A 16,633-nucleotide genomic window follows, 5' to 3' on the forward strand; every position below is an offset into this window, starting at 1 on the left:
TGAGTAGCATGGGGTAGTAGTCAGAAGGCCGGATGATCCTTGACAATGCCTCTGTAACATCTCGGATACGGGCCCCTGGCAGGCAGCATACCTCCCGGGATGAACGGTCAGGGCGACAGATGGGTGTCTCCATCCCCCTCAGCAGAGAGTCTCCAACCACCACTACCCTACGTTTCTTATTATCAGTGGTGGCAGCAGACCTCCCAGCCTTAAGGGTACGAGGCTTCGCCTCCTTAACTGTTGGGGGTGATTCCTTCTCTCCTGTATCAAGAAGAGCATAATGGTTATCTATTACCACAGCAGGATGTTTTGCAGCATGGGTTGAGCACTGCTGCTGCCAGAAGTAACCAGCTGCCAGTGTTCACCCTGAGCCATCTCCTCCTCCACTGGTGTGTCAGTAGTCCCGTGAACTGGGACAGCTACGTCAGCTGTCTCCACATGGATACTGTCCAGGAATTGCTCATGGATACGGATGTTCCTCAGCCTAGCCACCTCCTCCTGTAGCTCTCCCACCTGCTGCCTGAGAGATTCCACCAGTAGGCACCTTTCACATTGGATGCCACCCCCAGCCTGAATATCAGTAAGTGGAAATTGCAAGTTACAGTCTTTGCAAGCCCACACCAGAATCTGGGTAAAAGCATCCATGCTTTTCTGTCTGGCTACAGGCGCAGGTGGAGGAGACAGAAGCAGTGCTGGCACAGGTGTTGCGGGTTTTCCTAACCATTGTAAGCCTCCCTCTGTCAAACTCTCTCAAATTCCTGTCTGCAGCTCCCTGTCTGCTCTGCTCTGCTTTAAACAGAAAAGTTTTGGATGTGGCTTGGTTTATAGGTTCAGGAGGACCAATGGGTCACAGATGAGACCAACAAGGGACCCCCACTCCCTTCCTACTTCCCTTGCGAAACTCCCTGTTAGCAGCTCCCATTCGCTAAGTTCCCTGGTCGCTTGTGCGCAGCTTTATAAAGCCCTGGCCTGAGTGAACGCCCCGGCCACTGGTTAAGGCTCAGCCAATTACCAGAGGCTGCTGCCATGCTTGGGGAGGCAAAATGGCTAGAGCTGGCCCTGCATTCGGTTATAAGCTCTGCAAGGCTCAGGAGCTCTTATTTTTGTCTATTTAATGCCCAGTGGACAGGGGTGCTGATCTCTGTTCAAATAGCTCAGAGTTAACAAGAAAACAGTACTACCAACAATACTGCATAAAGACAAAGCATCACAGGGAAATGGTACAAACAACTGGAGCAAGGCAGGGTACCAGAGACAAAGTAACTGATACAATAAAATGTGCACAGATCTCAGCAACCAAGGAGCCATTTTAGGCTCTGTGAGGAGCCGTTCATCCTGCCTGTGGATTGAATATCTAAAAGTGTTTCTTGTATCCATTTTCCATAGGAAGTGCCCCTTGCACGGAAAGGTAGAACAAGAACCATTGACTGGTTAAAACATTGTTAAAACCACACTAGTTGGAATTACAAACAGAGTGGGGGGAATTTTTTTTCAAATGAATAATTTCTTCTGTAAAAAACAGAAGTTTTGGGTCAGCTAAAAGTAATTGGGAATTCAGAAAGATTCTCTGAATTCACATTGGACACAAAAAACATTGAAAAACATAATTTTGAAAAATTCAAAACCTTTCAGTTTAACATCTTTGAAAAGAAAAGGTCTCTCTTTTTTTCTTTTCAAATAATATTTTGTCCAAAAATGTAGCTAGATCTGAAAGGAAAGATGTTTAGTTCAATGCAAACTGAATGTCGTTCTGTATTTCATTTCAGCAAGAAAAAACCTAATAATTTCCATTTTTGGAACAAACTACAAAGAAAGATTCTTCATCTCTTAAAATCTTCAGATCAAGACTGGATGCAATTCAAGAAGATATGCTTTCCTCAGGCAGAAGTTACTAGTCTGAATGCAAAGCTAACTAGATGGAATTCTTATGTCTGTTTTATGCAGAAGGTCAGATGAGATGACATAATTGCCCCTTCTGGCTTTATGATCCATTAATCTGGATACGGAGAGACAAATTCACACTGTGTACTGCTGAGGACCCACCAACCCCATTGTGAAGCCTGGCAAGAAGTAAATGACCATCCATGCTCTCTTCATTCCTGCATCTTTGTAGTTTGGGATTTTCATGAGAACCTCACAGATTTAGAAAATGCTCTGCCACAGACGCCCTTCAGAGCCTGTTTGACTTGCTCGTTGCGGAGAGCGTAGATGTAGGGGTTAAAGAGTTGAGCAACCACAGAGTACAGAAAGGACACGACTTTGTCAAAATCCCTCGCTCCCCGCTGTCCTGGTCGGATGTACCTGAAGATGGAGCTGCTGTACAATATCACAACCACCATCAGGTGAGCGGAGCAAGTGGAAAAGGCTTTTTTCCTTCCTGTGGTGGATGGGATGCGCATGATAGTGGAGATGATACAGCCATAGGAAACAATAGTGACTGTTAAAGTGCCAAGTAAGATAATCGTTGCTGAAACCAAGATCATTACCTCAATGTGTCCCGTGTCTACACAGGAGAGTTGGAGCAATGCGGCCGTGTCGCAGTAGAAGTGGTTTATGACATTGGGGCCACAGAACGGTAACAGCACAACCATAAATGTTGGAGGAAATATTAAGAGAAAACTCATCACCCAGCAGCCCAGCACTAACTGGAAGCAGACCCTGCCGTTCATGATGGTGCCGTAATGCAAGGGACGGCAGATAGCCATGTAGCGGTCAAAGGACATCATACCCACATGGAAAAATATACAGGTGCCCAGGACAAAGAACAACAACAACTGAAGGAAACAACCAGGGAGGGAAATAGATTTTCTCTCTGTCAGGAGGCTGTAGAGGAACCTGGGCATGATGACAGAGGTGAAACAAATTTCCAAAAAAGAGAAGTTCCTCAGGAAATAATACATGGGCGACTGGAGGCGATGGTCCACCAAGGAGAGGCTGACAACAGTGATGTTACCCATTATGGTCAACAGGAAGATAACTAATAGAACCACAAACAGGGCGATGTTTAAACGGTGGCTGTTGGACAGGCCCAAGATGATGAATTCCACCATGGTGCTCTGGTTCTTCATTCTCAGATCATTCTTAAAAGAAAAAAATGAAGAAGCATGTCAAAAACAGAGTGAATGGAATGTTGGCAGGAAAAAGTCTGTAAATCAATAGAATACACATCATTAATGGGAATTGGGTACCTGATAGACTTGGGCTCCATGGGAAAAGCCTGATGGGAAAACCAGAACCAAAGACAGGATCTTAGAGGAGAATATTTGATACTTTAAGGGGGAGGGGAGGGGAGAAAGAGAGAGAGAACCGGAAGGGATGAAAGAATGAAAATAATTTTTAATAAGAATATTTTACCCCAATTTTTCATGTATTCCTGGATTATAAGGCCCAAAGGCACCACTGTGATTATCTTCTTTGACCTCTTGCATAGACCAACAATTTCCCTCAGTTAACTCCTGTTAGACCTAGAGCATAGTCTTGAGAGAGACAGACAATTCTGAAGTTAAAAATATTCAAGGATGAAGAGTCCAAAGCACAATTCTTAGTAAGTTGTTCCAATGATTAAATACCATCACTGCTCATCTTTTGTTTGTTTTGCTTTTCCTCCAGGTCATTGATAAATATTTTAAAAAAGCACCGGTCCGAGAACTGATCCCTTTGGGACTCCACCAGAGATACACCCGCTCCATGATGCACCGTATACAATTCCTGGTGGAGACATGGCAGGTACCCACTTTGTAATTCATGTAAAGTGTCTCACGTCAAGTGTGTATCATTCTTGTTTCTTAGTCAAAGTGTCAAAATTTACATGAAAAATAGTACCTATCTTTAAAAAACAAACAGGAATGAAGAGGACTGAGGATTTATAGACCAGTCCGCCTAAGTTCAATACCTGGAAAGGTACTGGGACAAATGATTTAGCCACAGGTTGTAAGCACCTAGAGGATAATTGGGTTTTAAGTAAAAACTAACATGGATTTATCAAGAACAAATCATGCCAAATCAAAGCAATTTCTTTCTTTGACAGCATTACTCGTCTGGTGGATAGATCGAAAGCTGTAGCTGTGATGTATCTTGATTTTTAGTGGGTGTTTGACACAGCCCCACATCACATTCTCATAAGCAGACTGGAGAATGATGGTGAAGATTAAATTACTGTAAGGAGGGTGCACAACTAGGTGAAAGACTTTACTCACAGAGAGCTATCAGCAGCTCACTGTCATAGCGTGGGACTTTATCTAGTGGAGTCCTGCAGGGATCTGTCCTGCAGCCAGTACAATTCAATATTTTCGCTAATGTTGTGGATAATGGAGGGAAGATTATACTTATAAAATTATCAGATGACACCACATAAGAACAGCCACACTGGGTCAGACCAATGGTCCATCTGGCCTGGTGTCCTGTCTTCCAACATTGGCCAATGTCAGGAGCCCCAGAGGGAATGAACAGAACAGGGATTAATCAAGTGATCCATCCCGTCGCCCATTCCCAGCTTCTGACAAACAGAGACTAGGGATACGTCAGAGCATGGTTTTGCAGGCTGGGAGAGGTTGCTAGCACTGTGAAGGACAGGATTAGAAATCAACATTACATTGACACATTGGAGAATTACTCTGAATTCACCCAGATCAAACTCCGTAAAGACAACTGCAAAGTACTGCACTTAGGAAGAAAGAAATGAAATGCACAAGTGCAAAATGAGTAATAACTAGCTAGGAGGCCATGCGGCTGCACAGGATCTGGGAGCTAGAGCTGACCACAAATTGAACATTAATCCAATGAGATGCAGTTACCAAACAGAGGCTAATATCATTCTGGGGTGCATTAACGGGGAGGCAGTTGTCCCTGGTAAGGTCTCTGCTAGGGTGCTGTGGCCAGTTCTGGATTTCACACTTTAGGAAAGACGCAGACTAGTTGGAAAGGGTCTAGAAGAGTGCAAAAAAAATGCTAAAAGGGTTAGAAAACTTGACCATGAGGAAAGGTTTAAAAAATGAGGCATGTTTAATCTTTGAATAACTGAAGGGTTGTATATAGAAGACAGTGATCAATTGTTCTCCACACCTGCTGAATGTGGGACAAGTAATGCAGTTAATCTGCAGCCGGGGAGATTTGCCTTAGATAGTAGGTAAAAGTTTCTAACTATAAGGATAGTTCAGTGCTAGAACACTTGGCCATGGGAGGATGGGGAATCCCAGTCATTGGAGATAGCAGCATTCTGTATCCTAAGGTAAAAGGAAACCTCCACTTTGCATACCCTTGAAAAATCTGCAAAAGCTCCACAATGTTCACCTTGAAATTCATTCTCTGATCTCACCAGTGCCTTGATCGTTATTAGACATTAAAAATTGGCAGCTGTTACCTCTGTTACTATGTGTTACCTCTACTTATAGAATCTAGAACCATAACTTTAGAAGGGACCGCAACGGTCATCTAGCTGATTTCTCATAATATTCTCACATCTATATTCAACTTCCCTGGCCCCTGAGTATTCTTTTTATCATAGCCGTACATTTGTGTCTCGTTTCACAATAAGACTGAATAATTTTAGGAGAGCCACCCTATTTTCCTAACACAGTGGGACTGGGATCCCAGACAGGTGGTCTCAATCTTGTACCCAAAACAAAACAAAGAAGAAAAAAAATTACTCACAAAGTTCTTCAGACTATGATTTCTTTCACATCCCAATCTGCAATCACATCTTGTGCATTCTCGCTCAGATCATGCAATGATGGAGTACATGGAACATGAACCAAAATTAGCACACAAAGCCTGCAGGTGCTGAATTGAGATGCTCCAAAATAGGTCTGCGATTTATGCCTCTGTGTAACAGAGGGATGGAATAAACTTGGGTGATCACTGCCTCTGTCAAATAATCCCTCATTTATAACAGTTGTAGACTCTGGTTTTCTTGTCTGTCATTGCTGGCTGGGACCTCTGAGACCAATTAGCAGATGAGTTTGCTAACAACACTCAGAGAACTCAAGTCTGATCCATTCTACTGAATGTTTTAGGAAAGAACATTACAATGTGATGTCTCTCTTCCACACAGAGAAGACAATGGGTTCTATAACCATCTCCCACCTCAATTGTTTTCTTGGCAAGACAGGGAAAAGATTCAGCAAACTTGGACAGAGTTAGATGCCTTAAAACTGACATTCTTGTGCTTAACATATTAGAACAAGGCTTGGGAAAGCAGTGTTTAATTCCTGCTTTTCCCACCCACCCCTCCGCAAGCTCAGGCAAGTCACTTAGGGCTGGACTGGTAAAGATATTTAGGTACCTAATGGGATTTTTAAAAGCATCTAGGCTCCACAGAGCCCAAATAGCCAAAGGACCAGTTGGCCGGGGAATGGAGTTGAAGGTGGCCCAAAAGAATGAAGCATATTGAGAGTAGAAGCTTATTGCTCTGTCACACCACATCACGCAATGTCGTTTGTGTCCAGGCACAATACCAGGAGTAACCAGGTGTCTGACCCCAGCTATGAGACTGTCTCAGAATAACTTGTCATTGAGTTTCATGTGGGAGATTTTCAGTTCTTGGTCCTCGTTTCAGTCACTTCCATTGGGGAAATGTTCTGAATGGGTACACAGGTAATTCCCAAAGGCACAAAGGGCAGTTATGAATCTTGATGACATTGAAAGAGAATTTGAACTAGACACCAGAGTGAAATACTGACCTTATTGTAGTCACTGGAGAAACTCCCGCTGGGTTTCATACACTGCTATTATCATTATCTATCATTTATATTGTGGTCTTGCCTAGGAGTGCGGTTTCTCACTGAGTGATTGAGAGGCAGGATTACAATCCCCAAACTCATCCGGTTGAGTCTCCCTCACTCTCACAGGGAAAAGGCAGGCCCATCTGCAAAGTTTGTACCTGATCCATTGGATTAAGGCAGCCAATGGTGGTTGGATGTGATGCTGGTCACGTCACTTTCTTGTGTGCCTTTGGCTACCAAACTGCCTTGCCTTTGCAGATGGTGAGTCATTTGCTTGGGGGAGACAACTGCTGTTGACAAGCCTAGAAATGCCTGTCTATAGCCTGATTTCGGGTTTGTTAATAATATTAATTTAATTTATCAATTTAAATTTTATTTAATTTTATTTAATGTAATTTAGTTAATTAACACTAATACTACTTAATTGTTAATATTAATTCATATGGGTTTTAGGCTCGCCAGTCTGTTTGATCAGAAGATAAAAGTTCTTGTCCTGAATCAGGCTCCACAGAATTTATGAAAGACCTTTGGGGTTGTGACAGGAAGCTCACACTAAGTCAGATAGAGCCATAAAGACTTTTTATTAAAATCAGGAATAGTATGTAAATGGTAAAATAGCCAGTGTTACACAGTTACAATTGCATTTACTGCTATTCAAAAGAGACATATGTGAATATAATATTATATACAACAAAGCTTTGGTTAAGATGCTCATGCCCTTCTTTGATAACCTGGTGGTAAGAGACACAGGACCAGCCTTGCAGTTCAGGTTTCTCAATTCTTGGGTGAAGGATGAAGTGCTTAGAAAAAGCTAATGCTAGAAGCTATCAAAACTAAATTAGGGTTTACTTGACTAACTTAAAATCAAAACCTAATAAACAAACTAAGAATAAAACTTAGAGAAACCAAGCTGATCCTAGTTCCCTCGAAACTTAAAGTTTAAGAAGAACAAGTCCAGCTGACTGATAGTAGGAGTCATTGTAGATAGATAGAACAGAGAGAGAGAATGGAGGAAGGAAGTGAGAATGATAGAGCAGAGTACTCTAGCGAGGTGGGTCACCTCTTGTGTAGGGCACAAGTGCTGGAAATCCTTCCTCCTATGCCCAAATTTCATTCCTCACCCACAAAATGTTAGGGAACACTTACCCCATAGGCTAGTATGTTTGTGCATATTGATGACATGTACCCACCATATAAGTTCCCTTGTGGTGTACCTGGTAAGTCTGTGAACCCCCCCCACATGCCATTCTCCATTGTCTATTGGTTTAGATAAAAGGTCATAGACATAGGGGTGGGTACTGAGCTATTTAGGTAACAAGATAAAGGTCAACTTTGCTTTCTGAGTAAAAGGTCTCGGTACTGATTTGCTAACTTTGCCTCAGCGTAACATACAGGATATGGCCTGTAGGTCTCTTGCGTTACAGCCAAACTTACCTTAATATAAATCTATAAACCTATTACAATAAACCAAACACTTAAACTATAAGAAAAGATGTATCTATGCAAGCAAGCAGGCTAGTCCTATAGGCTCCATGTCGCAGACCAGAATCCCATTGTGATAAGTACTGTACAAAGCCAGAGCCCCTGCCCAGAAGAGGCCACAAAATATAAGACAAGAATTGGCCGGGAAATCTGTGAGATAGCATCCGTCAGCATGATGCACATTGAGCTCAGCAAAACAGCTGTCAAGTTTGTGTGGAAGAAATCAGAGCAGAGGAGATTTTGATGGAGCTCAGTAGGTTTTGCAGACGTTTATTGGATGCTCTTCCTTAGCGTGAGTAAGGCTACGATTTTGGCACTGAAATCACTTAATCCATGACTTCCATAGACCTCTGTGACTTCAGCCTGTGGTGGCTGGGAGCTGCAGTGTTCTGCAGAGTCCCTGCCAGCAGTGGGTGGCAGGGGGACCCTCACATCCCCCCACCTACTGCATGCAGTGAGGGACCCCCACAGCTCCCTACTCACAACATGTGGCAGGTGGACCCCTGTTGTTCCCTGCCTTCAGCGGGCAGCACAGGGACCCCTGACGTTCCAAGCAGTGGATGGAGTGGGACGCTGGAGCTCCATGCACCCAGAGCTCCCAGCCAGCCCCCGCAGATGCCCAGAAGCTTCCCATTTTATCATGGATATTTTTAGTAAAAGTCAGGGACAGGTCACGTCTTCTGTGAATTTTTCTTTATTGCCCGTGACATGTCCCTGACTTTTACTAAAAATACTCGTAACAAAATCTTCACCTTAGTCCTGAGGGACAGCCTGGAGGAGAGCATGAAGCTGCCTGTTTGAAAATGTAAAGTGGATAAAACAAGCTGGCATCAATGGCCAATTGCAGGATGGAGACGATGTCTTAATAGTGCATGAGAGATGATTGGTAGGACGGGGATATGACATGGCGAGTCTATAAAATGGAGACAAATTGCTTATATCTGAGGAAGAGTCAAGAGGAACCCACTGGAGGAACCCACTGGCCTTCACTTGGACAATGACCTTTGAAGCAAGAAAGATTTCAGTGAAGCCAGGATCTGCCCTGACCTCCACTTGCACCCTTGAGAATATCCCCTTCCAAGAGCGAAAAGGAAACCAAATATTTCTCATTATCCAACTCTATTCATTAGATTAGAAGAGTTACATTTGCTGGAGTTCTCTCTTGTAGTTGTCTATTTAATGCCCAGTGGAAAGGAGTGCTGATCTCAGTCCAAATATCTCAGAGTTAACAGGAAAAACAGTGCTACTAACAAAGTGGCATAATAGGGGAATGGTACTAACAAGCAGACCAAGGCAGGGTACTAGAGATGAGGCAACCAAAACAGTAAGATGTGCACATATCTTAGCAACTAAGCAGAGTTTTAGCCTCGTGAGAAGCCATTTATCCCTCCTGTGTGTTGAATATCTAAAGAGCAGTGTTTCTTGTACTCCTTTTCCAGCAGAAGTGCCCCTAACAGAGAAAGATAGAGCAAGAACTATTGACTGGATGCTAAAACCACACATTGAAATGACAGAGCCAGGAGAATTTTTTCAGATGAATAATTTCTTATGTAAAAAATACAGTTTCAGGTCAGCTAAAGGTATTTGTGAATTCAGTGTGAATTCAAAGAATAGACCTGACCACAAAAAAATGGAAAATAATAATTGAAAACATTTATTTCAACATCTTCAACAATAAAAAATTTTCACTTTTCAACAATTTAGCAAGATGTTAAAGAAACATTCTTCCCAAACTGAATTGTGTTTAGTGTTTCATTTCACCAAGAAAAGCCTAAGAATTTCTATTCTGGGAACAAAGTACCAAGTAAGAGTCTCCATCTCTTGAAGTCTTCCAGTCAAGCCTGGATGCCGTTCAGGAAGACACACTTTCATTAGATGTGAGTTACTAGTCTCAGTGTATAACTAATTGGTGGAATTCTGTGGCATGTGTTATTAGGAGCTCACACTTGATGATCTGAGGATCCCTTTTGGGCATACAATTTTTCAACCTAGACAAGAGGAGATAAATTCACCCCTGTTAACAGCTCAGGACTCACCAAGCCTATTGTGAAGCCAGGCACGAAGTCAAGGACCATCCATGTTCTCTTCACTCCTGTATCTTGGGGTTTCAGCTTTTCATGATATCCTCAGGCATTTAGAAATTGTCCAGCCAAATATGTCCTTCAGAGCCTGTTTGACTTGCTCATTGTGGAGAGCGTAGCTGTAGGGGTTAAAGAGTTGAGCCACCACACAGAACACCAGGGACACAACTTTGTCAAAGTCCTGAGTGCCCCGCTGACCTGGTCGGATGTACCTGAAGATGGTGCTACTGTACAATATCACAACAACTGTGAGGTGAGCAGAGCAGGTGGAAAAGGCCTTTTTCCTTCCTCTGGTGGATGGGATCCTAATGATAGTACAGATGATACAGCCATAGGAAATTATGGTGACTATTAAAGTGCCAGGTAAGACCACTACAGCTGCAACCAAGAGCATTACCTCAATGTGTTCCGTGTCTACACAGGAGAGTTGGAGCAATGCGGCTGTGTCGCAGTAGAAGTGGTTTATGACATTGGGGCCACAGCACAACCATAAATGTTGGAGGAAATATTAAGAGAAAACTCCTCACCCAGCAGCCCAGCACTAACTGGAAGCAGACCCTGCCATTCATGATGGTACCGTAATGCAAGGGACGGCAGATAGCCATGTAGCGGTCAAAGGACATGATAGCCACATGGAAAAATACACAGGTGCCCAGGAGGAAGAAAACCAACAGCTGAAGGAAACAACCAGGGAGGGGAATAAATTTTCTCTCTGTCAGGAGACTGTAGAGGAACCTTGGCATGATGACAGAGGTGAAACAGATTTCCAAGAGGGAGAAGGTCCTGAGGAACAAATACATGGGCGATTGGAGGCGATGGTCCACCAAGGAGAGGGTGACAACAGCAATGTTACCCATCACAGTCAAGAAGAAGACAACCGATAGAACCACAAACAGGATAATGTTGACATGGTGGTCGTTGGACAATCCCACAATGATGAATTCCACCACCCTGGTCTTGTTCTTCATTCTTCACTCATCTTTAAAGAAAAATTAAACCATGTTAAAACCAGCACCGATAGGCCAATAAGGCGAGAACGCCCGCAGGGAAATTCTACACATAAATCGAACTAATCTCTTTAATAATTTCTTTGAAAAAGTCATATGTTTTACCACTATTTATCATAGATTTTTAAGGACAGAAGGCACCAGTATGATCATCTATTCTGACTTCTTATATAGAATAGACCAAGAAATGTCTTTGAATTAAATAAACATCTAATATAAAAAAAATCTAATATTGGTTTTAAAATTTCCAGTGATGGAAAATCCACCACAAGGCTTGGAAAGTTGTTCCAAAGGTTATATTTCCTTTCTGTGAAAGTTTGGTTTTTGTTTTCTTCCAGGTCATTGATAAAAATTTAAAAGTACTGAGCCAAGAACCGATCCCTGTGGGACTCCTCTAAAAACACCCATGTTCAAGGATGATTGCCCAGATAGAATCCACTGTTCAGTTAGACGTGTTCTAAATCTCTTCAGTTTGCACCATGTTAATTGTGTATCATTCTAGTTTCTTAATCAGAATATAAAAAATCAAATAAAAAATAGTACCTGCCTTAAAAAAGAGGAAACAAAGGGTATCTGGGGAATTATAGACCCAACAGCCTAACTTTGATACCTGGAAAGATACCAGAACAAATTATTAAACAATCGAGTTGTAAACACCTAGAGGATAACAGGGTTTTAAGTAATAGCCAACGAGTGCAAAGTACTAGACTTAGCAAGAAAAATATCAAATGCACAGCTACAAACTGGGACTAGCTGGCAAGTAGGTAGCACTGCTGGAAAGGACCTTGGGGTTATTTTCCTTCACAAATGGAATCTGTGTCACTATGCGATGCTGTTGGGAAAAGGCCAATAGCATACTGGGGTGTGTTAACAGAACTGTTGTATGTAAGACCCATGAGGTGAGTGACCCAATACTGGTGAGAGCTCAGCTGGAGTGTACTGTCCAGTTGTGTAATCCACACTTAAAGAAAGTTGTGGGCGAATTGGAGAGGGTCCAGAAGACTGCAACAGAAATGATGAAAGGGTTAGAATACAGCCGAGGTCCTGCCTCAGCACAGGAGGGGTGGAAAAGGTGAGCTCTCAAGTTCCCTTTCAACCCGGCATTTCTATGGCTCTGTATCACATGAAATGCCTTACAGAAATCTAAACATATTGCATCAGCATTATTACCATCATCAAACAATCATGTAATGACATGAAACTAACCTCTCAGGTTACGTCCATGAATCCACGCTGACTGGAATTAATTCTGTTTTCCGCCTCTATTTGTATGTTACTCAAGAAGCTCTGCTTCCGGCTGCCTGCAGATTCAGCTGGAAATTGCTCTAACACAACATATTGGTTACAAATTAGGAAGGATTTTCCTTCTTAAACTCTGGTTTCATTCCCTTTCCACATAGACACCGGACTCCCCTCCTATTGAATAGAAGCATAGCTTGAATGGCTAAATTTTAAATCAATCACATTACCCGGCTGGGACCTGATCCAATGGTCTTCAAAGTCAATTGACAGCCTAACACTGTCTCCAGAGGGCTCTCAGGCAATGTTAAGATGCTGGTGGCTCTGGAGCGGTACTTACAGAGTTGGAAAACGGAGAGTGAGGACACAAACATTCGTCTGCAGAGACAGCTGCTCTCGTCATCACAAACAGAACAGGAAGAAAAGCTCTGTGTCTTTGCAGATCGGGTCCCATGCACCTCTCCAAACATTTCTTTTCTCAAAAGCTCTACTTTTTCAACAGTATTTCTCTGGGAGTTTAAATACACAGAGCAAGAAGGTCTCTTATTTCTCAGAGATTCCCATTTTGCAGTAAGCCATCTCATCCATTTGCTTGGCTTTGCAGCTAGGGGTAACGGAATTTTTTGCAAAGACCCTTGTCATAACTTCACCACCATGGTGAAAGAAATCTGATTGTTCCCACATTAAATGGATCCCATAACAGGGATCCCTGAAGTAATGGTAGGGGCTTTGTGTCTACTTGCAAACCTCAAAGATTCATACCTGCAAAGATCTCCAAAATCACCACATTGCGCACCTTCAAATCCATCCTCAGGTCTCACCAAAGGCCGCAATCACCAGGAGACGCTAAAGAATGGCAGCTGTTGTGTCACCTCTGCTCATCACATCTGTCGTTATTTTCTACAAGTTTATCTCCCATCTATGCTGTTGATCACATCCATTTATTTCCGACTCATGCTACACAGAGTGAATATTTTCGGGAGAGCTCCCTTCTTTGCCTAGAAGGGACTGGGATCCTAAAGAGGGGCCTCGATCTCGGACCACAGAATAACACAATAATAATAACTGCCAGGCTTTTCAAATCCAGATTGCTTTAAAATCCCACAACGGCCATCCTGTTCTGTTCATCCTCACTCAGACTCTGACTATGGAGACCTTAGAAACACCTGCAATTGTCACAGAAATCCTGCAGCTGCTGAATCAAGATGCTCCCATTTGACCCTGTCTATCTATGACATTCTATGTAACAGATCATGAGGATAAACCTGGGCTATATTAAACAGCCCCTCCCTTTTGTGTTCTCATTTATAATAGTTGTCATGTCTGGTATTCTTGTCTCTCATTTTTGGCTGGGACCCCTGAGGCCAATTAGCTAATGAGCTTTGTTGACAACACTGTAGGGACACACTTCTGCACCCTTCTTCTAGAAGTTTTAGGAAAGAGTAGGTTGCTGTTATGTTTCTTCATTCCCCAGGGAGAAGCCAATGGGTTCTGTGTCTCCATGTGCTAACTCACTCATTTTCTTGGCAAGACAGAGAATTGCTACAGGGAGATGGAGGAGATGGCCTTGGTGTTTCCTGATTGGATCAAGAAGGCGGCAATTAAGAGAACCATGAATAGGAAGATATTTAAATGACTGGTCATTGGCCAGGCCCAAGAGAATGAACTCTTCTACCATGGTGGTTGTCCATTGAAATGTATTCATTCTAGGCAGAAGGCTGGCCCCTGCCCAGAGGTACTGGCTTGTCAGCAGAGAAACTGAAGTCGCCCTGGTAGGATCCTGTGTTCCTTGATGAGGCTGGCTGGTGAGTCACCTGAATGAGAGACAGGATGGTGATGAAAGGGCAGAAGTGGCATGACTCACTCATGCTGTTCTGCCATTTTTCACCAACTTCAACTGAGGGAAGTTGCTGCAAGTGTGGGGGGCAGGCAGAAGTGACCCTGCCCACCTAAACAAAGATGGTCCCCCAAGAACTCCCAAGGGAAGGGTGAGCTAGCTTGAGGAGGAAATGCATGTCAGATAAGAACACAAGAATATAGGCATGGCCCTACGGGGTCAGACCAAAGGTCCATCTAGCCCAGTATCCTCTCTCCCTACAGTGGCCAATGCCAGGTGCCCCAGAGGGAATGAACAGGACAGGTGATCATCAAGTGATCCATCCCCTGTCGCCCATTCCCAGCTTCTGGCAAACGGAATCCAGGTTAATTCCATAATTCATCAAACATCAGTCTGAAATCTGATCTCTTTAATTCAGGCTTTTATACAGGGTAAATACGATCTGCGCCATTAATGAGAAAATTAAACCTAACCCTCCCTGACTGAAATATTGTCAGGTACATTCTCGATGTACATAATTGAAGTACAATCAGTTGCTCATTGCCACATTAAGTTAATTACACCCACCGGTAACCTGCAGCTGGTTCATTGTAGTAGGGATGGAGTGTCTTGGAATGGCTGCAATCTTTTTTCTGTACTCACATGATAAGAACATAAAAACATAAGAATGGCCATACTGGATCAGACCAAAGGTCCATCTACCCCACTATCCTGTCTTCTGACAGTGGCCAGTGCCTGGTGTCCCAGAGGAAATGAACAGAACAGGTAACCATCAAGTGATCCATCCCCTGTGGCTCATTCCCAGCTTCTGACAAACAGAGGCTAGTGACACCATTCTTGCCCATTCTGGCTAATAGCCATTGATGGACCTATCCTCCATGAACTTATCTAGTTCTTTTTTGAACCCTGTTATGGTCCTGGCCTTCACAACATCTTCTGACAAGGAGTTCCACAGGTGAACTGTATGTTGTGTGAAGAAATACTTCCTTTTATTTATTTTTAACCTGCTGCCTATTAATTTCATTTGGGGGCACATGCTTCTGTACTGCTGTTTAGGCTGACACACTCCTTATTTCCAAAATGTTAGAGTTACATTTGAGTCAATCGACTTCAATTACTCTACTAGAACTAAAGTGAGTGTGGCCACACTGGGTATGTCTAAGGTGCGGTCACTGGGTATAGTTACCATACATCTAGGAATGGTTATTGTTTTTATCTGTTTTTTTCTGTAATACCGTTACGTTAAGAATAAATGTGCTGGCTTAGAAAGCATCAGGAGGTACCTGTCACTGTTTGCAGTTCATTGTTCGGAGCCCTTGATGAGAAAGCAACACCTAGGCAGTGTGCATTAGACGGGGTGTCTTGCGGGGGGTCCTCCATGTATAGCAGGGGGTTGTTCATTTCTTAATACCCACAGTTAGAAAGGCCTGGCACAAAGGTCCTTGCTCAGTGACAAGTGATGGCTGGAGACCTGACTGGACATTCCGGGAGTGGACCAGGGAGAGGGATACAGGTACAGTGACCCTGAGTCTGTGACAGTTTGCATTAAGGAAGGGGAAATGTAATGAATGCTGGTGACCAAAGGTGACTGCAAAGATGCATTGGGATTGTTGCATAATGTCCATGTGCTTTGGAGAGGAAGGATGTGTTTGTGCCTGAGATATCGGCCTAAGAATAGACAAAGTCGGGCTTAATTCTTTGTTCTGCCACGGAATCCTTGTGTGACAACCGGGAAGTCCCTGCACCTCTCAGTGCCTCATTCCCCTGCTGGTAGAATGACGATGGTAATATGTCTCTTCTGTCTGTTGAGATTTTAAGGTCTTCAGGACAAGGATTGCCACTTGGTGTGTATTTTCACGTCACCATGGGCCCTGAACTTGGTTGGGGACTCTAAGCACAACCATAAAAATTTGCTTTTTTTTATTAATGAGATCCTCACATTCTGTGAATGGTATAAAATTACCAAAGTATTGTACACATATAGTTAAATACAATACAGGATGCACAAATTTTCTGCCACTGCTGTTCAGGAAACACCTTAAAACAGTGGTTTTCAACATTTCCAGACTACTGTAGTCCCCTCAGAAGTCGGATTTGTCTTGCCTACCCCAAGATTCACCTCTGTAGGGAGCCAGGGTGGCTTCCCCCCAAACCTGAGGGCAAAGAGCCACTCTCTCAGCCGGAGGGCGCGGGGCCAGACCAAGCTTACTCCACGTCGCGGAAGGGGAGGGGTGGACCAGGAAGTATAAAGGGCAGGGCCCTTAGCCC

At 43.4% G+C, this 16,633-nt stretch overlaps 2 protein-coding genes across 2 annotated transcripts; both read right to left on the reverse strand.

The window, feature by feature from the left end:
• Positions 1-2,123: 2,123 nt before the first annotated feature.
• Positions 2,124-3,068, reverse strand: LOC115642254 (olfactory receptor 49-like). Its single transcript, XM_030545708.1, has one exon. It carries the CDS (start codon positions 3,066-3,068, stop codon positions 2,124-2,126), a length of 945 nt encoding a protein of 314 aa, XP_030401568.1.
• Positions 3,069-10,316: 7,248 nt separating this feature from the next.
• LOC115642329 (olfactory receptor 6C74-like) lies at positions 10,317-11,250 on the reverse strand. The gene is given in 2 exon segments (XM_030545779.1): positions 10,317-10,764; positions 10,766-11,250. Coding segments are annotated over 2 exon segments (933 nt in total).
• Positions 11,251-16,633: the final 5,383 nt, after the last annotated feature.

The sequence above is a fragment of the Gopherus evgoodei genome, unplaced genomic scaffold (assembly GCF_007399415.2).
Source record: "Gopherus evgoodei ecotype Sinaloan lineage unplaced genomic scaffold, rGopEvg1_v1.p scaffold_39_arrow_ctg1, whole genome shotgun sequence".
NCBI lineage: Eukaryota > Metazoa > Chordata > Testudines > Testudinidae > Gopherus > Gopherus evgoodei.